General features: G+C 49.1%; 2 protein-coding genes across 5 annotated transcripts in view; both read right to left on the bottom strand.

Moving 5' to 3' along the window:
- Positions 1-3070, bottom strand: part of Svopl (SVOP like) — a 50375-nt gene extending 47305 nt beyond the window's left edge. Inside the window, exon 1 of one of the 2 annotated variants that reach the window (XR_005869685.1) lies at positions 2907-3070. The gene's annotated coding sequence lies outside the window, so the exon portion shown is untranslated. The remainder of the gene's footprint in view (positions 1-2906) is intronic. The other variant, XM_005082408.4, reaches the window with a different exon arrangement.
- A 1457-nt stretch (positions 3071-4527) lies between these two features.
- Atp6v0a4 (ATPase H+ transporting V0 subunit a4) overlaps positions 4528-26528 on the bottom strand; it is a 46844-nt gene continuing 24843 nt past the window's right edge. For all 3 annotated transcript variants that reach the window (XM_013122265.3, XM_021234269.2, XM_021234270.2), the window contains 9 exons: positions 25637-25794; positions 22576-22669; positions 15782-15900; positions 12412-12625; positions 9538-9639; positions 7881-7988; positions 7210-7327; positions 6142-6313; positions 4528-5057 (listed from right to left, as the gene is read on the bottom strand). In XM_013122265.3, coding sequence (XP_012977719.1) covers positions 4964-5057; positions 6142-6313; positions 7210-7327; positions 7881-7988; positions 9538-9639; positions 12412-12625; positions 15782-15900; positions 22576-22669; positions 25637-25794 — 1179 coding nt within the window. In that variant the 3' untranslated portion in view covers positions 4528-4963. The remainder of the gene's footprint in view (positions 5058-6141; positions 6314-7209; positions 7328-7880; positions 7989-9537; positions 9640-12411; positions 12626-15781; positions 15901-22575; positions 22670-25636; positions 25795-26528) is intronic.

Genomic DNA, 26528 nt, shown 5'->3' with positions numbered 1-26528 from the left:
GCCCTCAGAAGTCCTAGGAGGAAAGTTGGTAGCTGGGTCAGGAAAGTGCTTGCTGTGCACACACGAGGAGATGCTTCTATACACAGAACCCAGGTCAAAACAGAAAAGCTGGTGTGGAGACAAGAAGACTCCTGGGGCTTTCTGGCCAGCCAGCCTGGCCTAACCTATGAGTTCCATGCCAGTGAGAAACCCTAGCATTTCTGAGGGAGCACACCCAAGGTTGACCCCTAGCATATACATACACATGCACACACATGCATAGATACCTAAGGTTGACCTCTGACCTACACACACACACTCACACACATACACACACACACACACACACACAGTATCCACACATGCACACACACATGACCTAGGAGATATTTTTTTCTCTGTCATCTTGTTTCCTCTGCAAAGACTACTCCTGTGTTTAGATTCCCTTCTACTTACTAGGCATCTGGCTTGAGGAATTTGTCTTCTTGTGAACTCCTTGTCCTCTTCCTAAAATGAGGATAATATAATAATCACACCTAACTCTTAGGCTGGTGTGAGGGCCTAACAAGTTATCTCACAGAAAGTGTTTGGATTACACTTGGTGTGTCCTGACCCGCTGGAAGGAAGCTAAGAGCCCTGGTTACTCCCACTGTGAGGACTGCCTAGAAAGGACGTAATTGGTTCTACAAAAAAAGAATGATAATTTGGTGCACACATTTACCAGCACTCAGGAGGCAGAGGCAGGCAGATCTCTGAGTTCAAAGATCTCTGAGTTCAAGGCCAGCCTGGTCTAGAGAGAGAGAGCCCCAGGACAGCCAGGACCACACAGACAAACCCTATCTTGATAAGTCAAATAGAAGTTCAGGGGCAAGGGTAGAGTAAAATGGAGGGCAGTCTGTCAGGGTTGAAGGGAAAGTCTGGGGAAGCTGTAGATCTCACATCTGCTGGGAGGAGAATGGAGAACATAGGCAGGCATGGGGGACAGCTTCCTGGTGGTAGGTAGCTGTGTAATGGGGCAGTGAACTTTAGAAAAGCAACAAGGAGGATGGAATATGGCTCAGTGGTTAAGAGCACAGACTGCTCTTACAGAGGACCTGGTTCAGTTCCCAGCACCTACACAGTGGTCCACAAACATCTCTAACTCCAGTTCCATAGAATCTGGCACCCTTTCTGGACTCCAAGGGTACCATGCACACACATACACTCATATGTACATTGTTTAATTTAAAAAAACAAAGACAAGAACAAGGAAAGCCCAAAGCATCTGTTGGCATCTAAAAGCATGCTGAGGCCCTGGTCAGAGTTCTCAGGCATGGTTATGGCTTCCTGCGTTAGGACTTAAGACAGGCAGACAGAACACAGCTAAGCCCCATGGTGGCTCACAGGGACCGCACCAACGGGTAAACTCTAGGATGGAAAAGTACATTATCTTAAAGCAAACCCAACTTCCTAGGGGTGCTCCCTTTGCCAGGTCACTCCCCTTCCCCACTGGATTAACCCACATGGAAGGAGACACGGGTCTGCCTCCATCTGGAGGTAGGTTCTAGTTCATACAGCAGCTGATCTCAGACCCTTCAAGAGCCTGCCATGAAGGCATTGACTGTGCTCTTTAAAAACACTGTTGAGACACCTCTTGATAGCTGTTATTTGGTAAAGGATGTCAATGTGCACGCACACACACACACACGCACACACACACACATCTGTAGAGGCCAGAGAGTCTTGTGTGCTCTTTTTCCCTATGCATTTATGTGCATGTGGAGCATGGAGGACAACCTCAGGTGTCATCCTCAGGAACGTCATCCGCCACCCTTGAGACAAGGTCTTCCCTTGGCCTGGAGCTCAGGCAGATTAGGCTAGACTGGCCGGTCGGTGAGCCCCAGGGCTCCTTCTCCGATTCTGCCTCCCCAACACCGGGAATTACAAGTACATGCTACCACACCTGGCTTTTTATGTATGTGCTGGGCATCTGGACTCAGGTTCCATGCTTACATGGGCCAGACCTTTATGACAGCCATCTCTCCAGACTCTAGCTGGTGATTTTTAACGAAGCAGTGGCAATTGATTAGAAAATGGACTTTGCAGCACATTAAATACCCTCCCTCCAGCCCCCTCCCCCAGCAGCCGCCAATTGCTCCTCAGTCAGGAGGGATCTCGTGAGGAAGAGAAGGACGGACAGGGCAGAAGCTAAACCGCACTAACTCAGGAAACAAGGAGAGAGACTCAGCACCCCCAGCCAGTCCTTCCTCAAACCCCAGAGAGGATGTGGTGCTCCACCCAGCTTCAAACACCCTGAAAATGAATGTGGATGGATATAAACAGAATCAAGATTGACTCTGCCACTCAGAGGCCCAGGTGGAGCCCTGAGTAATCAGACGCCCAAGGGACAGATTGATACTTCAATTGTATCTTGAATTACAGATTTTTTAAAGCCAGAAATAATTGGGCTCCCGTAAGATCTTTTTCACCCTGACTAGCGTGTGATTTGTTTTATAGTGTCATCAATAAGGGCCTAGGAGAGTATGTAAATAAAGAGCTCAATTCCAAATTCCTAGAACCCACATAAAAAGCCAGAGTGGCTGTGGTCTCTAGAATCAGCCCCAGGGTGGGGGCAGGGGCAGGAGAGTCGTTGGGTTTGCTGGCTGCCAGCGTCGGTCCAGGTTCATCGAGAGACTGAGCGGGAGAGATGACACTCAGTGTCCTCCTCTGATTTCTGGGAATGTGCACAGGACACAATCCTGCACACACATGTGCATCTACCACACACACAAACATACCAACATAGATAATACAGACGTATGTTTTTTAAAAAACGAAAGTTTCCCACCCAAATTGCCTCCAGCATCACACAAAGAGTTGGTTCCCCTCCCCACCCTGACCAGCAGCAGTAGAAGCAGATATACACCTGTTGCTCAAAAGTCGCTCACCTGTGTATCCCTTGGACAGCGTTACAATTCTGGGCCGCTGAACACTGTCTTGCCACAGCCCTGGAGTTCTGGAGGCCTCTCTGCCTATAGGCTTACCTTCCCGAGAGTCTGGCCCCCACTCCCTGCCCCTACCCGCCTTTCACCTCAGTTCTCCAAACAGGATTCATTAAGGAGCCACCTGGAGTTCTGGGTGAGTGACATGGAAGGCACACCCCCTTCTACACAGCCCTCACCTGATCCCTTGTTAAAGAGACAGAAAGCAGCTACCAGACCGGGGGGGGGATGTCAGCTTGTCACTCTCAGGTGGGAGGGGCATTTCTGAAAGAGCTGGGGTGGGTGGTGCCTTTGAGACATCTATGCAAGGAACATTCTTTAGATGGATGTCCAGTAGGACACCAGCAAGCTGAGAACTGTACGACTCCCTGGCGATCATGGCAACAGGAGAGTACAGGCTTCCCATAGGCACTTGGGTCTATTCTTTCTGTCAGCTGTCACTGGCTAAGCTCCATCACCAGGTCTTAGGATCTCTTTTCTGCCATCCAGACAGGAGGAGAGCCTCCTAGACACTTGGCAGGGAGAATAACTCCATCTCTTGTCCAGTGATGACCACGATGGAGTCCTACAGATGGAATTCAAACACAGATAACAACTACCATCCTTTGATCCAACCTTGGTAGGTGAATCCTTTAAAAGGCAGGCCTCAAATCCTGGGCAGGCTGCGGCACAAACAGGAAAGGGCCGCGACCACTTCCTTCTTGGTTTGAGTACTGCTTTTATCAACACTAGTCAGTCTTGGTAGAAGGCAGCAAGTGCGGTCTAAAAGAGTCACAAGCTGGGAAGATGGTGAGGGGGCCAAGTGCTTGCCAAGCAGGAGGACCTGAGTCCAAACGCCCAGAATCCAGGTAAGAGCCAGGCATGGCTGCATGAGTCTATAATCTCACTGTCCCTACAGAAAGATGACAATCAGAAGGCAGTTAGCCTGGTACACGCAACGACATGGAAAACTGTCCTCAGTTTTGTGTGTCACAGTATACATGTGCCTGCACCCAAACACGCAAACACATTTGAATCTTGATCAGCTCTTCGGGTAGAAAGGACTTAGTCAATTGTGAAGCACACAAAAATGTGACTTATTCGTAGTCCTACTCCTATAGTGGTGATAGAGACAGCAGTTCACCCGGGTCTGGTGATTGGTTCTGGACTCAGACCCAAAAGGAACCCAACTATGAAGTAGTCTCCTCCCCCTTGTGCTGGTTACCAGAACCCAGCCAAGCCTCTGCTCCCCTTACCCAGCTGCTCCAGCACAGTGTGTGGTGACAATAAGCAGTGCCCCAAGGATGATGTCATGTTGTTGCCTTTCATTTCTCAGTACTCAGTGATGCGGACAGCCAGGCCGGGGCTGGGCCTCCCTCTACACGGAGGGCATTAGCTGTGCTCTGGTGGGGGTGACAATGTTTGAGGAAGCCTCTAAGCTTGTAATGCTAAGCCCCTGACCAGGGGGAAATTCGGAGAAAACATAACCCTAATCCTTCCTGGGATTAGGTTGTGTAACTCCATTGTCCAGGGTTGGCCTCTAAGGGTAGATACTAAACGTCATGGACTAATTTTGAATAAAGACATCTTAAACAGTGAACAAAGCAGACATTTATTTCCATGATTATAACCAGGAGGTCCAGGTGTGGTGGCCTGTGCCTGGCATCTCAACATTTGGGAAGTGGAGGCAGAAGGAGCCAGAGTTCAAAGTCATCCTTGGCTATGTAGCTATTTCCAGGACATTTAGAGCTAATGAGACCTTGTCTCAAAGCAAATATAAAGTAAAACAAACAAAAAACTATTACAAGAAGACAGTGGTCTAGTGTCCCCTCCCTCCATTCCCCAGTTATTGTAGTATTTGATCTGCACACAGAGTCCAAGTGAAAAGCAGTCCCTCGGTTACTCGGTTAAACCCTGCCAAACCTCACACAGGTGCAGGGCTGCCGAGTGGGACGCCAGGCCTGGGCTGACACTGGGGACAAGAGAGAATGAACTCCTTCAGCTGCCGCCGCCAGCACCAGAGTCTACTCCTCAGTGGCCCCTTCCAGGACATGCTTGAAGGAGAAGGGGGAGAACTTGGAGCCAGCCCCCTCATAGAACTTGTTCTGGAACTCCACCCTGTGGTGACGGGGAAGGGCAAAGAAAAAAGCAGATTGAAATGTAAGAGGCTGGCAGCTAGGAGCAGGGCACGGAACACCATGGGAACCAGGTGACCTTTTAAGCCTCCCTCTTCCCTCACCCCCTCCTCCCACCTCTCTCTTCCTCTAGCTTCATGGGCCACAGAGCACACCTCCCCTGCGTTAAGAACCTCCACAGCCTCCATCCGGGCGGGCGGGCGAGCATGCCGCCCCCTCCATTCACTATCTGATAATCACAGCCCATGAGGCCACAGCTCTGCACCTTGACTCCCAGTTGTGGAGTCCCTGCTAGTACAGGAGGAGGCAGGGGCTTGGCCTGCATTTTTAAAAATCATGTTATAGCCAATCTCACCCATGACCATTTCCGTTTCTGTGATGTTACGGAGGCACACGCTTCATGCAGTGGAGGGGAAAGTTAGCATGGAAACGGGATGCTCTGGTTTTCTCCACTCAGTAAGTAAACACAAAAATGTCTCCTAGGGCTGGAGAAATGGCTCGGCATTTTAAGAGCATTGACTGCTCTTCTGGGGGGGCACGGCTTCCCTTCCCGTCACCCAAATGGCATCTCACAAGCCTGCATAACTCCAGCCCCAGGAGATTCGATGCCCTCTTCTGGCCTCCATAGGCACTGCACACATACGGTGTATAGACACACTTGCAGAAAAAAACACTCGTGCATGCAAAACGAGAAAAATCAAAAGTGTTCTACCAGTGGCAGTCCCAGTGTGTACTGAGGATGTCAACGGCTTGCTGTGGCACTCTCCGGTTTGGCTTGTTCTATTGCTGCCAGTCCCGCCCTGAGCAACCACAACACCCAAACGCCTATTCCCTCGCTCTGCAAGCCTGTCTCAGCTCTGACACCTGCTACAAGCCAACAGAGCAAATGAGCATTACAGGGCAGCCAGCGTATCTGCAGGTGCGTGGACATGTGTTACATCACGCACACATCATGGAAACAGATGACTAAACTAGGTTCCAAAAAGATAGCTAAGCTGTGACTCTTGTCAGTCAGCCATCCCTGCTGCCTGCCCTTCCCCGAGCTCCTAAAGGACAAGCAGGCTTACCAATGCAACCGGAGGGCGTGCAGGAAGGCCGAGAGGCCCTCCATGATGAGGAGGATGGCGACTGTCAGGATGGCGAACACGGCAAAAATGATGAAGACCCCAATGAGCCCTCCCCAGCCCCGAAGGCGAAGGCCGATGTTCATCACCATGGTCCAGAGCACCTCAGACAGCTCTGTGGGAGCAAGTGGGACATCCTGAGCCACCATCCTAACACCTCAAATCCAAAAGTCCCTCTGGAGGCCATGCAGAAGCTTGACTGCCACAGCTCTGATCACAGTGGGGAGAGTCTTCCGACAAGAGGAAGCAGACACGTACTCAATGGCACACTGATCATCGGGCATAGCGGCCAAGTAGAGCTATCAGCAGGATAAGGAATAACTCTGTATAACATGAGATAGACACAAAAAACACTAAGCCTAAAAGAACGCGTGAAGCATGGTTTGTTTGTAGCTCTTCCTAGGGTCTCAGAGGGGGGTGATTAGAAATATGAGAGGGGACTTTTGCCATGGGATTAGGGAACCTAAGGGCTTATTCACTCTCATGTCCCAGCTCTCGCTCCCTTGCCCTGCTGAGGGGAAAGTCAGAAAGCAGCCTTCCCCCCGGCCCACCACGCTGGCACTCCCATTTCAAACTTCCAGCCTCTGGAACTATGAAAGAAAGAAAAAAAATCTGTTTCTGACCGCAGCCACCCAGTCTCAAGCATTTTGTCATGCCAGGCTCACACTAAGTGGGAAGCACTGAACATTATAGTAAGTTTCTTAAGGACCAGAAAGACACCCAGGGAAAACATTAGTCATTATCAGGGCTGGAGAGATGGCCCAGCAGTAAAGAGCACTGACTGCTCTTCCAGAGGACCCAGGTTCACAATTGTCCATAACCCCAGTTCAAGGGGACCCAACACCCACGGCAAAACACAAATGCATACAAAATAAAATAAAATAAAACTGTCGTTATCTGGCAAACGCACTACAAATGAACCAGAGAAGGCACTCTTGCTCATGAATGCAGTAAGTGTGTTCTCCGGGTGATATGATTGACAGCCCCGCCACTCCCGGGCTGCACAGTCACCTGCATGAGCCAGGCTGAGGGCCCAGAGCCGAAGGTACGAGGCTGTGTTGGAGATGCAGCCCAGGCAGTACTCGATGGTGTGGATGGCCTGGTGGACAAAGACGTCTCCGAAGCTGAACTGTAAGAGAAGTCTTATTTCATTACGTTCACTAAGTTCTTTCCCTCCCTTCTCTCTTCCTCTCCTAGTGAGGACGTTAATTTCCTTCTTTATTACAGCAATAACTACACACATATGGATACAGTATATTTCCGTGCATGTAAGTAGTAAATACTCATGGTATCAGGGTAACTGGAGACTTTGCGCTTCTAAGTTAGTTACAAACTAGATCATAGATTACCATCTGCCATGGTCACCCTGAGGCAGGATAGAAAGGGGAAGTTATGGAGACATGGGAAGGGAAAGGAGCCCTTCACCCAGGAATCTAGTTGAAGGCTGAAGGCTCTTGCCAGCAAGAGTCCACAATCTGAGTGCTGGGACTAAAGGTGTGTGCCACCAGCGCCCGCCCTGGGCTTTCCTGAACTCACTGACTCAGGGGCCACCAAGCTGAGAGCAGCAGACCCTCCAGCTTGTGCCTGAGTTCACGCCACATCCTTGTGACTGCAAAGATTACATCCCAATTCTAGACTCTGCAAACTGACAAGTCGTCTTTTGATGCTCTGGGCTCAGATACCTCCTCCTCATGGTCACCCTTGGTCCCGTGGGCCCCTGCGGTCTTCTGAGCAGAGGCGCTGGAGTGGCCACCCTCAAGGTCATCCTCAGGGATCGTGAAAGACTGCAGCTGTTGGCAAAGCAAGGAGATGGAGAAGGTTCTCGTTGAAGGTCACTTATGTACTCTCATCATGCTGTCATTGTTGAGGTTTTTTTTTTTTAATGTCATTCTCTTTCTCCAGCCTCCACAGGAATGATAGTTGAGGTTAATATCCACCTTACATTCTAGAAAAGTAGAGTTTAATGTCTACAGCCATTTAAAGCCTTTGCAATCTCAATACAGTCCACTGTGTCTTCTCCACTAACAGAAGAAAGCAGGGAGTCATCCCAATGCTCTCTGGGAGATGTTAATCTCCCTAAATCCTGTTGCTTTTAGGTTACTATGTAAATCTTAGGCTCAAGGCAGTTTAGACAAAAAGAGGAAGGAGAAGTAGAAGTAGAAGAAGAAGAAGGAAGACAGACAGACAGACAGACAGACAGACAGAAGCTGACCAATTGAAGTTGATAACTGGCAATAGGAGATACTATGGGGGTTTCCTAAGACAGCCTACAGCAGCATTCTAAGGGAATTTACACCCTTAGAGATTATACCGTTAAGCCAGCAGGAGGCAGAGGAAGGCAGATCTCTGAGTTTGAGACCAGCCTGGTTTACAAGAGCTAGTTCCAGGACAGCCTCCAAAGCCACCGAGAAACCCTGTCTCAGAAAAAAAAAATGACATGCTTCAAAAAATCCACAAAGAGTAACTCCTCCTCACCTCCCCCGCCCGAGACAGGGTTTCTCTGTGTAACAATCCTGGCTGTCCTAGAACTCACTTTGTAGATCAGTCTGGCCTTAAACTCACTGAGATCTGCCTGTGTCTGCCTCCCAAGTGCTGGGATTAAAGGCATGCATCACCACTGCCTGGCATAACTTTTAATATTCATTTTAAAAGTAGAATTATCTGTTGGGCAGTGGTAGCATGTGACTTTAATCCCAGCACTTGAGAGGCAGAGGCAGGTGGATTTTGGTTTGTTCTAGGCCAGCCTGGTCTACAGAGCAAGTTCCAGGACAGGCTACAGAGAGAAACCCTGTCAAAAAAATAGATAGATGAAGATAGATAGATAGATAGATGGATGATAGATAGATAGATAGATAGATAGATAGATAGATAGATAGATATAGAATTGTCCAGGAGGTGGAGGCAAGGATTGCTTTGAGTTAGGCTGGCCTGGGCTACATAAAGAATGTTAGGCCAGTCAATACACACACACACACACACACCAAGACTCTGTCTTTAAAAAACAAAATATAAAGTGTGAAATCCTCTGTGTCTAACCAATAAAGCAGCCAAGTCTGGATGTTTCTAATGCTTTTAAATCTCCAATGACAAGTGGGTAGGATACACACACCCTGAACAGAGTCTGAGGAACTTAAGACTTACTATGTCTGGGAAACGGGATCATTGTGCCGGAAGAAAAGGGACCCCGGTGGGACTCTACCAAAGGCCACACACATACTTGAGGCCAGCCTCACCCTCCAGACCTCCCCAGGCCTTGCAGGGAAGCCCACTGCTCTCTCCCCACCCCAGACATTCCATGTGCTGTGACCCACAGTTGACAAACTAAAACCCCGCGCTTACCTGAGATTTCTGGTGTTTGGCTCTGAGAATAAATGGCTTAATCAGAAGCATCCACGGCACAGACACCAATGCAATGATGACAAAGAACGTTTGGACCTCTTGCTGCAAGATCAAAATTGATGCCGGTCACCGAGGTGACCACAGAGAACTCTTTCCCATGCCTAACGGGGCTGCAGAGGGCAGGTACTTCAGCAGCTCTCTGAGCAACATGAAGCATTCCGACTCTGCCCACCCTCACTCTCGATACATCCCTAGAGTGAACAGAGAAATGGCGGTCCTGCGGTGCTCCATGCCCAAGGAAGGATAGAAACCGTTCCTGCGTTGCTTATGAGCTAGGTAGCCCTGGTAAAACCTCTCACGCCATGCAGAGTCTTTAAAACAAGAAGTCCTCCTGAGGCACACCATGAAGACAACGCTAGGCTTCTCTCACCTGTTAACACTGCTCCATGGACACAGTTACTCCAGTTCCAGAGGAAAAACTGGCAGGTCACATGACTCTAACCAACCAAAACCCACCAAAACCAACCCTTGGATCATTTTATATTAAATCAGTATTTTATATTCTATATTTCCAGTGTGAGGTAATTGCCTGAGCTCTCTCTCATCCTCCTCCCTCCGTCTACCCCTCCCCTAGTAAGAAACGTGGTGATATTTTGCTTGTGCTCTAACAAATAAAGCTAGCCTGGAGATGGCAGCCACTAGTTAACCATCGAGGCCAGGCAGTGGTGGCTCACACCTTTAGTCCCGGCACTAGGGAGCAGGAACCAGGAAGCGATATGACAGGGTAGAGAGGAATGTAAGGCGGGAGGAGGCAGGAGCTCGCCCTTTTGGTCAGGCTGAGGAGTTGGCCAGGTCAGAAGTGGCTGTGCCTTGCTCCTCTGTCTCTCTGGCCTTTCAGCATTTACTCCTATATCTGACTCTGGGTTTTCATAACGAAAATTAGAACTAGTGCTACAAAGAAAGAGACCAGGAGCTCCCACACTGTCTACCCGACTTTCTGCCTCATGTCCTCTCAGGGGTTGGGAGATCCACCATATACTCAGAACCGGTGTGTGATGGTCCCCATTTGACCAGTGCTGAGGGATCCCCAGCTTTCCTTTCGGGCTCCCCCCCACTTCTCATCTCCCAGCTCGGAGGAGCGACTCAGCAGCATTGCAGAAAACTGCCACAGGGGACGGGGTCCTGACTGGGGGCAGGGACAGAGGGAATGCCGCCATGTGAGCCTTCTGTTTCCTAGGCTGTGTCGTGTCAGGAGATGTTTGTGAGCAATAGAGGTAAGACATTTTACCCAGCAGGAACATTTTACCTGCCCGACTCCTGCTCTGTTTTTACAAGCTCAGAAGAGGGAAGAGCTGGGCTGGAGAGTTGGCTGGGCAGCTAAGAGTACTGGCTGATCTTCCAAAGGACCTGGGTTCAGTTCCCAGCACCCACATGACAGCTCACAGCTGTCTTAACTCCAGTTCCAGGGGATCAGACACCCTCACACAGATATACACAGGCAGGCAGAACACCCATGTACATGAAATAGATCTTTTAAGAAAAAAAAAGGAACGGGCATGTGTCTCCACCCTGTACTTCCCCAATGAAGCCCCCACACGAAGCTACCTCACTGCCATTTGTTAATTTTTACTACCAGATCTCCCAACCCCAGATGACAAAGCATCTGTATGTGCTCGTGCACAAAGACAGCCAGACCAACGCTGAGGAGACTTCAGTGACTGCCATTTCTTCTAACCACATGACCCCAGACTGAGGTTATAGAAATCGCAAACCATGTCAACAAATTAACCTTCATAGCAGGCCATAGGGAAAGCAGCCAATTCTCTGTAATGTTTTTCAATACAACAAGAAGTTGGAAAGCCTCACTCACTCACTGCAATGCCTGGTGCTTCTTCCAAAGGAAGTGAAGCCGGGTCCTCTCTACAAGCAGTTAACACTGGAAATACTTGGTTACTCTAGGGCCAGTGCCTACAAGAAAGGGTTTGTTTGGGAAACCCAAATAAACATTCGCTCTGATGCCAGCATTGGAGCAAATGAACCTTTAAAACACACTCACTTTGTGCCAGCATTCTCAAGACAGAGAAGGGCCCTCTGAGGTATGTCTCCTCTATGATTATTATCTAAAACCATCTCTTATATAAGCCTTGTCGGGCAGCATGTTTTCCTCTTGCTTGATGCTTCTAGAAGGAGAACGCAGCTAGGAGCCAGGAAAAAAAAGCTCAAAGTCAGCTAGGAATCTAGTGTTTGTAGTCCCTGGCAAGGGGTGTGTCCATGGAAGAGCCACCTAGATCCTAACCCTAGAACCCTGTCCACTGGAGTTAGGATGTAAGGTCGACACCATTTTTTTTTGGATGGACCCCAGCATGCTGATTTTTCTGTCTCCAGAAAAAAGCTATAATTGCATATTGGGTGTCTTCTTTAGAGCGATCCCAGGATACTTTAATGTTTAAAACTTAAACTGGAGCCGGGCATTGGTGGCGCACGCCTTTAATCCCAGCCCTCTGGAGGCAGAGGCAGGCGATCTCTGTGAGTTCGAAGCCAGCCTGGTCTACAGAGCGAGTTCCAGGACAGCCTCCAAGACAATACAGAGCAACCCTGTCTTGGGGGGGGGGGGGAACAAACTGGAGCATTTTACCACTCAAGCCAATCCATCCGGAGGTTATTTTGTCCTCTTTTCCCAGGAAGAGTAGGAGCCTCATAACAGCTATTTGTCCCTGTCCACTCACTTATAAGAACATAATGTTCTTCCCTGGGTGCTAAGACGGCTCAGAGAACTAAGATGCAAAAGAACTCCTCTCTGCAATACTCAAAGAGCATGAGAGAGATCTAAGCAAACTGAGTGGGTCGGAGGAGACACTCTCAAAGCAGAGCTACCTGATGGCTGTACAGGGGTGCGTTGGAGTCATCGGAGTCGAAGAGAAACATGCTGATGAAGTGAATGAGGATGCTGGGAGCCTTCTGGGATGTGTGGGCATCGTACCGACACCACTTGAAAATGATCATGAACACCAGGTATCCAAACAGACTGAGCATAAAAATCATCTCCGGGACGAACTGCAGAATGATGTTGAGGGTTCTCCTGAAGTAGCTAGGGGAGGGAAACACGAAAGACAGAGCATTAACAGAACGCTAGAGCTTAAGCGCTCTCCCCAGAGGTACTGTCTGGTGATCTGGCCATAGCTCCTCATGAAGATTTCACTCCCAAGACACAGATGAAGGTGAAATAAAGCAATGACAGACATTCAGAAACCTTTCTCCTACTCATGCGTTAAAGACGGGTGTTGCCTGGAAATGAAGAACGATCCTAATATGGGGCTGGAGAGGTGGCTCAGTGATTAAAAGTACTTTGTGCTCTCCCAGAGGACCCAAGTTCGACTCCCAGCAGTCATATCAGGTGGCTCAGTCATCTTTAAGTTCAGTTCCAGGGGTCTGACACCACTTTCTGGCACGTGCGCGCGTGCACACACACACACACACACATACACACACACACACACACACACACACACACACACACTAAGTGGTACTCACTTTTTCATGGTTGGGTAGAAGGACATTAAACTCTGTCTGGTATCACAGGCCTGTGATCACAGGCGCTCAGAAGGCTGTGGCAGGAGAATCACATGTTCTAGCACTACCGGTGGGTTACAAGGCAGCCTGAACAGCTTAATGAATCTCTGTCTCAATATTATAAAGGGAAAAACACTGGGCATCATGATTCACACCTGGGGAGTGGAAGCAGGAAGTGAAGGCCGTCTTTGTACGTATGCTGAGTTCAAGGTCAGCCTGAGCTACATAAGACCCTACCTTTAAAGAGAGGAGGGCTGTGGCTGTCGCTCTGAGGCTCAGTAATAGAACACTTGCCTAGTGCTGTGGTTTGCATGAGAATGGCCCCACCCCCACCACCCAGGCTCATGTATTTGGACACTTAGTCTTGAGCTGGTACACTGTTTGAGAAGGATTAGAAAGATCAGGAGGTGTGGCCTTGCAGGAGGAAGTGTGTCATCGGGTGGCTTTGATGTTTCAAAAACCCACACTAGGGCTGGAGAGATGGCTCAGAGGTTAACACCATTGTCTGCTCTTCCAGAGGTCCTGAGTTCAATTCCCAGCAAGCAATCATATGGTGGCTTACAGCCATGCATAATGAGATCTGGTGCCCTCTTCTGACATGCAGGTATACATGCAGACAGAACAGTGTATATATACTAAATAAATAAATCTTAAAAAACACACACACACACACACCAGACCTCTGTCTGTGTCTGTCTCTCTTTCTGCCTGGGGATCAGGATGTAAAGCCCTCAGATACTGCTCCTGCACAATGTCTGCCTGCCTGCCGCCATGCTCCCCACGATGACGGACTAACCCTCTGAAACTGTAAGCCAGCCCCCGATTAAACGCTTTCTTTTGTAAGAGTCGTCTTTGGTCATAGTGTCTCTCCACAGCCATACAACAGTGACTAAGACACTTAGCCTGTGTCAGGCCCTACATCCAATTCCTATTACCTCAAGAAAAGAAAAAAAGAAGAGTATTTTTATGACTCTGAAATTGTATAGAAGTAAAAAAAAATCTCCCAAGACAGGGTTCCAAGAAAGAGTAAGAGAGTTCACAGCCTTCTGCTCTAAGACAGAGCCCGGGGAGGCTAAGAGGGGAGCTCCAGAGATGGACTGCCAGGAAAACCCCTGGTACACAAGGGAGTCCGTGACATCAGCTGGGAAGCCCCTTCCTCAACATATCTTTAGCTTCTTGCTTACAGCGTGTCTGCAGGGCACAACATCCTTGGCTTTCCTAGTAGAGCTACTTCTATGATCTCTCAAGTGCAGGTCGCCCTACAGCTGGTTCTTGCCAACAAAATGGGACCAGAAACAGTCCCATGACACTTTGGGTAGAAGCTTTAAGACTTACTAACTCTCTGCCTCCTTTTCTCTGTCATGGCACCTTGATAGTGTCCTCTCATTCTCTAGATGAGAGACATGGGGCACACATGGGTTCTGCCGCTATGAATCATGGTCTTATGCCATTGAAGTTGGAGTTGTTAATTTTGCTGTAACCTAACCCATTCTGGTCATATATTCCCATTCTCTTTACTCCCTTTCTTTATTTGCTCTTTTTTTTTAAGACAGGCTCTCCCAGAGCCCAAGCTGGCCTTGGACTCGCTATGTAGCTAGATCTTGAACTTCTGATTTTTCTACCTCCACCCAAGTACGGGGATCACAGGTGTACACCGCCACCGCAGCCACCGAATGCAGTATTGGGGACTCAGCCCAGGGCTTTGTGCATGCCAGGCAGGCACTCTACCAACTGAGCTGCAGCCCCGGCCCCCATCCTATTTTGTTCACCACGATAACAATCTCAGAAACGTCAGGCATTGAGGCTATGATCATCTTCTCTAGTAACTGAAGTGGAGACTTAAACCGAGTACAAGCTCTCCGTCATTCCCACGGACCCCAGTGCCCCACTTACTCCTAACCTAAGTGGCAAGTGAGATTTCTGGGCACTTGAAGTCAGCTGCCCTGTTCAAAAGGCACAGCGGGTGAGCATGTGATGCTAGTAGCATCGATAAGTTTAAGAAGCATTCCAGCGGTGGATGCTGACAGAGGAAAAGAACGGGATGCTGACATGAACAGGCAAGAGGAAGACAGGCTGCCACCAGCTGGGAGAGAGGACATCCAGGACGATCCAGGGTTGGGGGCGCCTTGACCAAAATTCATACAAGTCCTCCCTGGCCCATTGGGCGGAGAATGAACTGCACACTATGCCAACCTTTCCTTCCAGGTAGGAGGAACACAAGGTGCTTCAAGAGCGTTCCAGCACCCTCGTGAACCCTATCGTGTTTATTCCCAGGGAAATATACACTTTTGCTTCGACAGACTCTGCATGGCAGAGACAGAGGTGCTCCTGTTTCTGGCAAACCCAGCCTGTCTCAGCTCAAGTCAAGATGCATAGGGAAGCTGCCTGCCATACAATGGCTCACTGATGGCTCCGCCCCTTCCTCCCCTGTGTGTCAGATGAGCAAGCAGAGGGTGAATTGAGACACTCACAGGTAGGGTGGAAGATGGTTCACAAGTTAAGAGCCCTTGAGTTCTCGCAGAGGACCCAAATTTGGTTCCTGGAACCCACATTAGACAGTTCACAATAACCAGTAATTCCAGCTCACACACCTGCACTCACACACATGCCCACACTCACTCACACACACATAATTGAAAATAACCATTTTTGTTTCTTTTAAGAAGAGACTCACATGTGATTGAAGAGGCTGAGAATAACACCAAAAGTCATCTGAATGATTCCCAGGATGACTGACATCTTCATCTTATAGGAGTTTAAGAATGTGAGTTTGTTTGAAGCCAGGTTCCAAATCTAAACAAGAAACATGACAAGAAAGACTTGAGGCAAAACTGGAGACGTCTTTAGGAGTTCGGGCTATAACACAATCCCCCAAGGATACTGTTCTGGGGATAACATGCACATTTGGCTCAGAAAAGGGAAAAGACAAACCTGGTTTTTTGTTTGTTTGGTTGGTTGGTTTTGGTTTTTCAGAGACAGGGTTTCTCTGTATTGTTTTGGAGCCTGTCCTGGGACTCCCTCAGTAGACCAGGCTGGCCTTGAACTCAGAGAGATCCGCCTGCCTCTGCCTTCCAAGTGCTGGGATTAAAGGCTGTGCGCCACCAACGCCCGGCTGAGACAAACATGTTATAACCACAACTGTGGTGACAGTGTTGGAATCACTGATGCCATTGATCAGCTATCCAAGTGCGTGAAGAATCAGAGATAAGGACTGCCGAGATTGCCGGTGATTAAGAGTACTTGTTACCAAGTCTGGCTACCTGTGCTGGTCAGTTTTTGTCACCTTGACAAACTAGAAGTCACCTGTTGCCTCCATCAGGTTGGTCTGTGGGCCATTTTCTTGATTAGTTGTTGATATAGGAGGCCCAGTCCACTGTGGGTGGTCCCAGCCCTAGGCAGGTGTTCCTGGGTTGTATATTGGAGCAAACTAAGCAAGCTATGAGGAGAAGCCAGTAAGCAGCTCCCTTCCATAGCCTCTGCTTCAGTTCCTGCCTTAGCGCCCCCGCCTCAATAACGGACTGTAATCTGTGAGGCTAAATAAGCCCTTTCTTCCCCAAGTTGCTTGTTGTCACAGTGCTTATCACAACAACAGCAAGCAAACTAAAACATGGGCTGAATTCTATTCCTGAAACCCATGTAAAAGTAGGAGAAAACCAACAAAGTTGTCTTCTAAACTCCACACGCATTCCATGGTACATGCCCACCCTCATAACTGTCTCTCTGTCGCTCTGTCTCTGTCTGTGTCTCTCCCTCCATTTCTCTCGCTCCGTGTCTCTCGTTCTGTCTCTCGTTCTGTCTCTCTGTTTCTCTCTCTATCTCACATACACACACACACACACACACACACAAAAGATACATGGTTTGCCTTATGCTAAATGGAAAGATATTATGAAATACTATGGAAAGTCTTGAACTTGCTTCAGTTCCTTTACTAATGGCCTGCAGGGAGATAACTGAAGGAGTTAACTCCTCTTTTAGAGCAGCCCATTTTGCTTTGAGTTCCCAGATACTTCACAGGGCAAAGCATTTCCCAGAACCTTCTTAAGCCATTTCTACAATCAACTGTCAGAACTACTATGGATAAATACGGTTCCTGCCTTCCATACAGTCCTTGTCCTGGCACAACTAACGGTGACGTGTGTTCCTATCCAGCCCCAAACAAAGATATAGAGTAGCCACAGTGCTAACCAGGGTGTCACTCTGGTTAACGGCCCCAATGCTAATGTTTCTACTTGTCACACAAAGTCCACTAACCCTTCGGTCTCCATCCCCATCCCAAGCCCTTACTCTGACCCCTGACCTCACGTGAAATCTAAGCACACCCCATAACACCTGTGCTCTTAAAGGCAACAAACCCACAGAACCTTCTCACCTTCCATCACAAACAGCTTCCTACTCCAAAATGCCCTCCTTCTCAGAGACTGTATCTGTCACTCTTCTGTTGTTGTGACAAAGCACCATGGCCAAGGCAACTCACAGAGGAAAGAGTTTGACTTGTGGTTCCAGAGGGATAAGACCCCATCATGGCAGAGAAGCATGGTGGCTTGAAGGCTGGAGCAGGGACCTGAGAACTCACGTCCTCAGCCACAGGCATGGAGCAGAGAGACCCTTCCATCTCAGAGCCCACCCCGTGATAACTCCCTCCTGCCAGGCCACACCACCTTCACCTCCACAACAGCACCACTAACTGAGGACCAAGAGCTCAAATGCCTGAGATTGTAGGCAACATTCTCAGTCAAACCACAACATGGGCCGACATCCAGTTAGGCTCAGCCTTAACACCTAGTCATCTTGTCCATCCCCACTGTGTGTGCTCATACTCATATGCAGGCTACACAGACAAACATGCCGCTAGAGGCTACATAGAGCTCACGGTCTCTTTGTAATATTCTGAGCAGCCACCAAGAGACCAGTAGGATGGAGGGGGAGGGGACTGTGCCATGTCTGAACACTGCAGGCACCTCCTCTACTCTTGGCACAGCTGCCTAGGCATCTAAACTATCCTAGACTTGCCCTCTGACCCACCTTTCTTTGGCCATCAGGGTGACTCGTGTCTAAAGAATCACTCAGTGTAGTGACGGCAGAGTCTCTAAAACATTATAGATCTAGCCAATCAGAGAAACTGCAAATGCTAAAGGTTAAGTACCAGGCACATGCCAACCCCTTTAGATGTACTTATCCCATTTAATCCCCAAAAAACTCCCTAAGACAGACATAAATATTCCAGTTATATAAGCTTACAGAAAATTGATCATAACCTTAGAATAAGTTACTGATTGTGGTGGTTTGAATAGGAAAGGCCCTCATAGACTCATGTGTTTGAATGGGAAATGGCACTATTAGGAGATGCGGCCTTGTTGGAATAGGTGTGGCCTTGTTTGAGTAAGTGTGTACTGTGGGGTAGGCTTTGAGGTCTTATATGCTCAAGCTACACCAATGTGGCACACAGTACACTTCCTGTTACCTGTGGATCAGGATGTAGAACTCTCAGCTACCTCTCCAGCACCATGTCTGTCTGCTGCCATATTTCCCATTATGAAGATAACAGACTAAACCTCTGAAACTGTAAGCCAGTCCCAATTAAATATTCTCATTTATAAGAGTTGTCATGGTCATGGTGTCTCTTCACAGCAATGGAAACTCTAAGACACCAATGTACCTGGAAAGAAAATATAGCAACTAACACATATCATGTTTATGCAATAGACTGATTAATTTGCAAAGCAATATCGTGGCTAAGGCTGTTAAAGCCAGTCTACAGGTGACAAAATAGGCACAGAGATATCAATCGTTCAAAAATCACAAAGCCAGATTCAGACACAGGTCGTCAAATTTCAGAACATGGGTTCTTAACCAGTGTGTCTCCTCTGTGGATAAGTCTTGGCAGAACACTTGCCTCCCACACACAAGACACTGGGTTCAGTCCTCTTACCAAAAAAGGAAACTAAAAATACTGTAAGGCTGTTGCACCATAATGAAGGCCAGGAATTTTTTGATCCAAGTCACAGGAAGGTTCTCAGCACAGTGACTGGAAGCACTAAGGACACTTATGACACGCAATGATTAACCCTTTCACTGGTCTCTGACTCAAACACTGAGAGGCCCAGAAATGTAAGGACCACAGCTGCCAGACCTGATGCTCTCTATAACATCTTATGTTTTGTGGATTTTCAAACGAGCATATATGATTTTAAGATAAGAAGCTGTATTTGTGTGTGTGTGGTATGGCGGACAGTTCTAAATGCTTCCAGTTAGCCCCTCATTTAGGTGTCCCACATCTCTGACCCTGTCATTTTTTCTTCTCTTTTAAAATCAAGGTCAAGTGGCAAAATTTCATGAAGAACAAACTCTGACTACTCGGCTCTTTTGTGGCATTCCTCTTTTTAATATTATTTTTCTATTAATCAAGCAGCTGGAGAGATGGTTCAGTGGCTAAGAGCATTTGGTTGCTCTTCCAGAGCACTGGGGTTCCCAGTACCCACATGGCAGCCCACAACCATGTGAGCTCTCCAGCACCAGGGGATCTCACAGAGGTCATCTTCTGGCCTCCGTGGGCAAGTTAACAGTCAAAGGCGCTAGTTTCGGTGTGGCATTTTCCCGTGAATACTTTGTTCTGCTTCACCCCCTCAGCCTGTCCTCACCCGTGCACACTGGTTCCCGCTCTGCCTGGCTCCCTCCTTCTCCCCAGGTAGTCCTCACGTTCTGCTTTTACGTCACTCAGATTCCATTACCATCTGTCCTGTTTTGTTTTTTTTTTTTTTTTTGTCCACTGGACACAAACCAGAGTCCTTTGAAAAGAACATCAACTGCCGTCGCCGGGTTGGGCGGTTGGAATTTTCCAGATTGGTTGATGTTTGAGGATGTACCGTTGAGGGCAAGCGGTCCTGGATGGTGTAAGGAGGCAGGCAGAGCAAGCCTTGGGGAACTCCATGGCTTCTGCTCCTGCCTCCAGCTTCCTGCCCTGGCTTCTTTTAAGGGTGGACTGTGATGTCAAGGTATAAGCCAAATAAACCCTTCCCTCTCCAAGTTAGTTGCTTTAGGTCATGGTGTTTTAGCACAATAGAAAGTCAACTAAGACACCTCTCCTAGTCTCCCCTTAAGAACTGTCTTCTCGTCCCATCCCCACGCACACCCTTTAAACCTAGACTTTGTACAGAGAAAACGAGCAACATTGGACTCTCTGCAATAGGCTTATTGAGCCCAATGTAGTAACTTCCAGTTTCATCCATTTTCCTGCAAATGCCATAATTTCACTTTTCTTTATGAACAAATAAAATCCTATTGTGAACAAGTAACACATTCTCTTTCGCCATTCATGTGCTGATGGACAGCTAGGCAGGTTCCATTTCCTGGCTGTGGGACATAGAGAAGCACTTAACATGCATGAGCAAATGTGTCTGTGGTGTAGCCCATGGTGGGCCAGCTGAGACACACAGTTCTATCTTCAGGGTTCTGTGACGGCCACAGGTTCCCCTCCCCCTACAGCCTCCCCAGCACTCGTTGACCCCCCCCCCCCAGTTTGTAGGCGTAAATCTCTCCGTCCCGCTGAGCCTGAGGAGCAGACCTGGACAGATGGGGTTTGCTGACAGGTGGGTGTAGGCCGTGCAGGAAGAGAAGGCAGGAACAATGGGCTTCAACGCAGAGGAAAGTCACCAGACCCTGACGTCTCCTCTACACCCCCCACTGCCTGCTTCCTGGCCGTGCCATCCTGACCAATGAGAAGGCCTTCCACTCTGTGAAGATGGCAGCGTGTCATGGAGCCGGAGAGACGGCTCACAGTCAGGGCACATGACTGACCTCAGAGCTTGCTTTCGCCACCCACATGTGGCTCACAACCACCAGCGGCTCCAGTTGCAGGGGATTTGCTGCCTCTGGCCTGCTAGGGCACCTGCACTCATGTGCATGTACACACACACACACACACACACACACACACGCACGCATGCACGCATGCACGCATGCATCCACGGAACTTTAAAAAAAATAACATCTTTAAAGCATATTAGCGACTCGTCTGTCTTTTACACTTTGCAGTTTACAAACTGGCTTCCAATGAACCTACCTGTTTTGATAAAAAAAAAAAAAAACTTAGATTGCAACTGGAACTTGGCAGCGGGTCTGAAAATTCCCACGCAATGCTTTCTGCCTTTACTGGGGTGAGGAGGAGCTGACGGGGGGGGGGGGTGACCCAGGGAAACTGGAGGAGATGACCGCGTGAGGGAAGCGACCGAGAGGGAGGAGGCTACAGGGGAGCCACTGTCAGAAGCATGCTGCTTGCTTCAGTTGCTTTAGCTGGAACTGGCCACTCAGGCTCTGTCCCACACAGAACCGAGAAAAAACGGCCAGGTCTGCAGGAGGCATGGTGGACCGGGAGCACAGCACTGCCACCTGCTGGCAGCATGCATTGGCTTTCTATGAATGACCGTGTCTCCATTCACAAACTCAAGCATTTCCCCCCCAGAGATCACACAGTCTAAAGGCTTTGGGGGATGCCACATCTTAGTTGACTGTGAGACTAAAAACAAATCAGTAGAATGAAACATGTTTTTTAAATCCTCAGGAGCCTGGGGAGAAATCTCAGTCTGTGAAGTGTTTGCCGTGCAAGCATAGGAATCCAGGTTTGATTCCAGAACTCATGTGGAAATGAGTGGTGGTGTGTGCTTTTTAGTCCCAGCTCTGGGGAGGCAAAGACAGGAGGATCCCTGGGGCTCACTGGTCACCTAGCCTAGCTTACTGGAAATCCTCAGGTCTCAGTGAGAAAGCTTGTCTCAAAACACATGGTACCCTGAAGATGACACCCAAGGTTGACCTCTGGCCTACAGAAAAGCCATACTATACAGCATAAATTAAGATGTTACCCACTGGGAAAAAAAGTAGGGGACGAGATTAAGATGCTAAGTAACTTATTATATATACTTTCTAGGCAGCCAACACAGGAACGCGTGCATGACTTCAGGGACTGTCCACCCGTTTTTTTTGTTTTTTTTTTTTTTCCTTTTTGAGGCAGGGTCTCTCACTGGCCAAGCAGGCTATGGTGGGTAGCTAGTGAGTGACCCCCGGGGATCTGCCTATCTCCACCTTCTGATGGTTGGGATTCCAAGCACAGAGACCAGGCTGGCCTCAAACTCATGGAAGTCCTTTGGCCTCTGAGTGTTAGCCTTGAAGGTGTTCACCAACACGTCCAGCCCACATCTGGCTTTTGACATGAGAGTTTTAGAGACCAAATTGGGTCCTCATGCTCGCAACACCAAGCGCTTAGCCAGGTGTGCTTCCCTGCCAGGACACAAGGGCCTTTTGAAAGCTGTCATCGGCCAGCGGTGGAAAGTGAGAGTCCCAGGCGCAGTGGGGTTCACCGGCTGGACCCAGCACTGCCTGTCACACCACCAGCCCCCGAGTTAGCCCACCTCACCCTCGGTCTGCTGTTCCAGCTCTGTTCAGGGATCCTGGGATCCTGGAGGACGTTCTTACCGGATCAATCCCAAATGGATAGGGATTTCCAGAATACACTCCTGGGATGGCCGGGTCCAACTGCAAATACGGACTGCTTTCCACGACATGAGCACTGCAAAGATGAAAGAAGTAACAATAATCAGAGATACTACAGTGTCATCAGCCATGAGCTTCTGCCAACCAAAGCCCGGATGCTGGCAAGGTGGCAGTTGGGTTTGCTCAATAACTCCATGTCTGTCACAGAATAGCTGCCGGGTGTCAGGTACCGTCCTGAGCCCTGAGGTTTCCTTAGTTGCCCTCTGGGCCACACAGGTCAACAGCCCAAGTTCCCAAAGAGCGCTAGCTCTGACTGGAGTGTAGTCAGAAGAACTACAAAGGGTAAAATGTCAGCAAGGAAGTGGGGACTGGGCTGAGGGGAACAGACAGAGGACGAGGAGGGACGTTAGAGCAGGGCCGGCCATGAGACACCTGGGCCAGCCCTGAAGGTTATCCAGCGAGCATGAGGATGTGTCCTCCTTACCGCCTCCCTGCACTGTCCCCAGTGCCTCAGGTACAAATACGTGCTGCCATGCCCAGCTTTTAAGTAGGTGCTGGGGATCTGGATCTAGGTCCCCTTGTTGGGACAGCGAGCACTTTACCAGGGAGTATGTGTTTGAAATAAACAGAAGACTGCCCACTGTGACAAGATGCCCATACTTCATCTCTCTGCCATGGTCTCAGGAAGTGGCTTGGGCACTAGTGTGCTGCCTGCCTTCCTGGGGCATACACGCAAACCCAGTGACCACACAGAAGTCTCCAGAAAGACACCAAGAGTCAGGGAAGCAGGGCCAGGGCCCAGACTCTGCCTGGTGACCAAACTCAGATTGAGAGCACCTCCCCTCTGTGATGGAGGGCTGGGAGCACCTCCCCTCTGTGATGGAGGGCTGGGAGCACCTTCCCTCTGTGATGGAGGACTGAGAGCACCTCCCCTCTGTGATGGAGGACTGAGAGCACCTCCCCTCTGTGATGGAGGATTGAGAGCACCTCCCCTCTGTGATGGAGGGCTGGGAGCACCTCCCCTCTGTGATGGAGGACTGGGAGCACTTCCCCTCTGTGATGGAGAGCTGGGAGCACCTCCCCTCTGTGATGGAGAGCTGGGAGCACCTCCCCTCTGTGATGGAGGGCTGGGAGCACCTACCCCTCTATGATGAAGGACTGGGAGCACTTCCCTTCTGTGATGGAGGACTGAGAGTAACTTTCTCCACCTCACCGAGAACATGGATGCTATCTCAACACCAGGGCATGCTGAGCACTGTCCACCTGGCTCCAGGGTGTACAGGTATGCTATGGCACATTAAAGGCATGCACTTGTCCCCATGTGTGCAGAGGGACAAGCCCACTCTACAGGGGGGAACGAAATGTCATGTTGTCTTGTGAAATCATGCAGATTTAATGTATTTTGAAACTAAGTTCTTCCAGGCGTCTCTTCAGATGCCTATTCATTATAGGGGGGGGACCACAAACACAGCCGTGGTATTCATTATGGGGGGGACCACAAACACAGCCGTGGGGTAGCTTCAGTCCTAGCTTTCACTTTTCCTCATTACTTTATTGTTGTCATCCTCTACCCCCAGAGCTTGGGCCTTCCAGAAAAACCAAATGAGATCTCTCAGAACCTCCACGTTCAAGCTAAAATTCGTCACTACCTGGGCTGGGGACACAGTCAGTGGTGGCCCACTTGCTTGTACCAGGAACCAATTTCAATACTCTCACACACAAAAAAAAAACCACCTTCCATTTTCTCCTGAAAGCCTATTTAAGCCTTCCAGCACTGGCCAGCAAATGCAATGCCCTGAAGGAAGTTCCCTCAAGCTAATGTCCTCACACGAGACTGCTTGCTTTTCCACTCCCTTCTTCTATGTCTTCTTCAGACTTGAGTGGACAAATAAAAAAAAAAACCTTGGATTTCCTTAAATAGAAGTGTCCTAGGCTGGGCACAGTGAGGTACGGCTTTGATCTCAGCACCTGGGAGGCAGAGGCAGGTGGATCTCTGTGAGTTCAAGGCCAGGGCTATGTAGTGAGACCTTGTCTCAAGAACAGAAAGGAAGAGAGGAAAGTAATGAAAAGAGGATGGAAAGAAAGAGGAAGGAAAGAGCACTCCTATAGGAGGAGGAGGAGGAGGAGGAGGAGGAGGAGGAGGAGGAGGAGGAGGCAGGACTGGAAACAAAGCTATAACTGCACCATTTCTGTCTTTCTCAAACTTTGAAGCCCCCTCTCCCCAAATCCACGCCCCTGAAACGTTGAACTGATTAGCAGCTAAAGCAGTTGTGGAAAGTACATGGGAGACGCAGGCTGAGGTGGCATTACAGAGCTTCCGGTCAGGTTTCCATCCAACTAGCTGCGTCCACCCCACCCACCCTCCTGACTCTGTCAGCCACGAGCAAATTCAGGAAGCTGCCAATGCAAACTCTCAGCCTCCTCTTTGCTCTTGATTGAGCTGGGTTTTCTGGGCAGCCTAAGGAAACGCCCCACTGCAGGGAGTGGGGCCTGGAACACGTGAGGATCTGCACACTGCACTATCTGTGCGAGCCTCTCACAAGGGAAGACTTCACTGAACTTCACTCTCCCCCATTTCCACACAAGAACAAAGTATGCTGCCAACCTCACTCCCTCCTCTGCAAAGCTCTCGCTCTGCCACACAAGAACCAGTTCAGTGGCTGGGGAAGCGGTACAGGTCTTACACACAAGATAAAACTGGACAGCTGGCTTGACAGCTAAGATCACTTGCCGCTCTTGCAGAAGACGCGAGTTCAAATCCCCGCAACCAAATGGCAGCTCAGAAAAACCATCAACTACAGCTCCAGGGATCCCAGCGCCCTCTTCTGACCTCTGCTGCACACACACAGTATACATACATACATGTAAGCAAAACATGTATCCATGTAAAGTACTAATAATAAATCTTTTAAAAAGTGCATTACTGGGTGAAATTTCGGGGGCATCTGCGATCAGAACCTGGTGTAAGCTCTCCCGGCTGTAGAAGCAATCACTGAGCTCTTTGGATGGCTAACAAGCACACCCTGGCAGTCTATGAACTTACTTCCACGTGCCATTTCTGAACATAGGCTGGACGCTCCAGGAGGACCCAAAGATGTTAAGAGATTTGGAGAAGCAGTCATTGTAGATCAAGCCAGTGTAGATGGAGAAGATACCCATGAGCAGGATCAGGTAACGGCCGTTGAAGAAGGTGTTCCAGATCTGGCCCAGGAAAACAAAGGGCGAGTGTCAGTGGGGTCTGCAGAGATGCAGGAGAAGAGAGTGACGTATCTCCAGCATCAGTAGTGTGTGGAGAGATGGACTGACCACAAAGACATCACATTCCTCCATGTCCGGACGGCCCTTAGCTTACTTATGTAGGTCACTCAGACAATCCCTGGCCTGTATCCACCGGGCCAGCAAATGTGTAAGCCCCATATCCTTTCTTTCAGCGGAATGGACTGCTATGCACGCTGAAGCCTCATCTGCTAAGGAAGGACCGGAAATGGGCTGTGTTCTCCAGCACCTCCAGGAGGGAAACCCTGAGCTGACCTCTGCCCCACCGTCCCAGGGCAGATCGGCATTCACTAGGAGCTTTGTCTTCAGAGCTAGGCTTCTGTCTTCCACATCTGCTAGGGAAAGCAGTTTCCTGGGATGCTGGATTCAGGTATCATTCATTCTAAAGACGCTGGGTTCGGGTATCATTCATTCTAAGAACTGCTGACATGCCGATTTGCAACTTTAAATGTCTTCCATAGAAAATGACACCTGTTAAAAGCTTGCCATGAAGGCTGAATTGGTCACAAGACTGACCTTACTTATGATTAACTCACAATGACGTCACAGCACTCACTCTCCCAATCCAGCCTGTGCCAAAGGACTGCAGCCATCTTACAGTCTGGAACATGGCTGAGGGCATGTTTCCACTCTGTTGAGTGTATTACCATAAACTGACT

This window comes from Mesocricetus auratus, unplaced genomic scaffold, assembly GCF_017639785.1.
Source record: "Mesocricetus auratus isolate SY011 unplaced genomic scaffold, BCM_Maur_2.0 Super-Scaffold_100019, whole genome shotgun sequence".
NCBI lineage: Eukaryota > Metazoa > Chordata > Mammalia > Rodentia > Cricetidae > Mesocricetus > Mesocricetus auratus.
The sequence above is the reverse complement of the archived record's forward strand: the minus strand, read 5'-3'. Positions and strand labels throughout refer to the sequence as shown.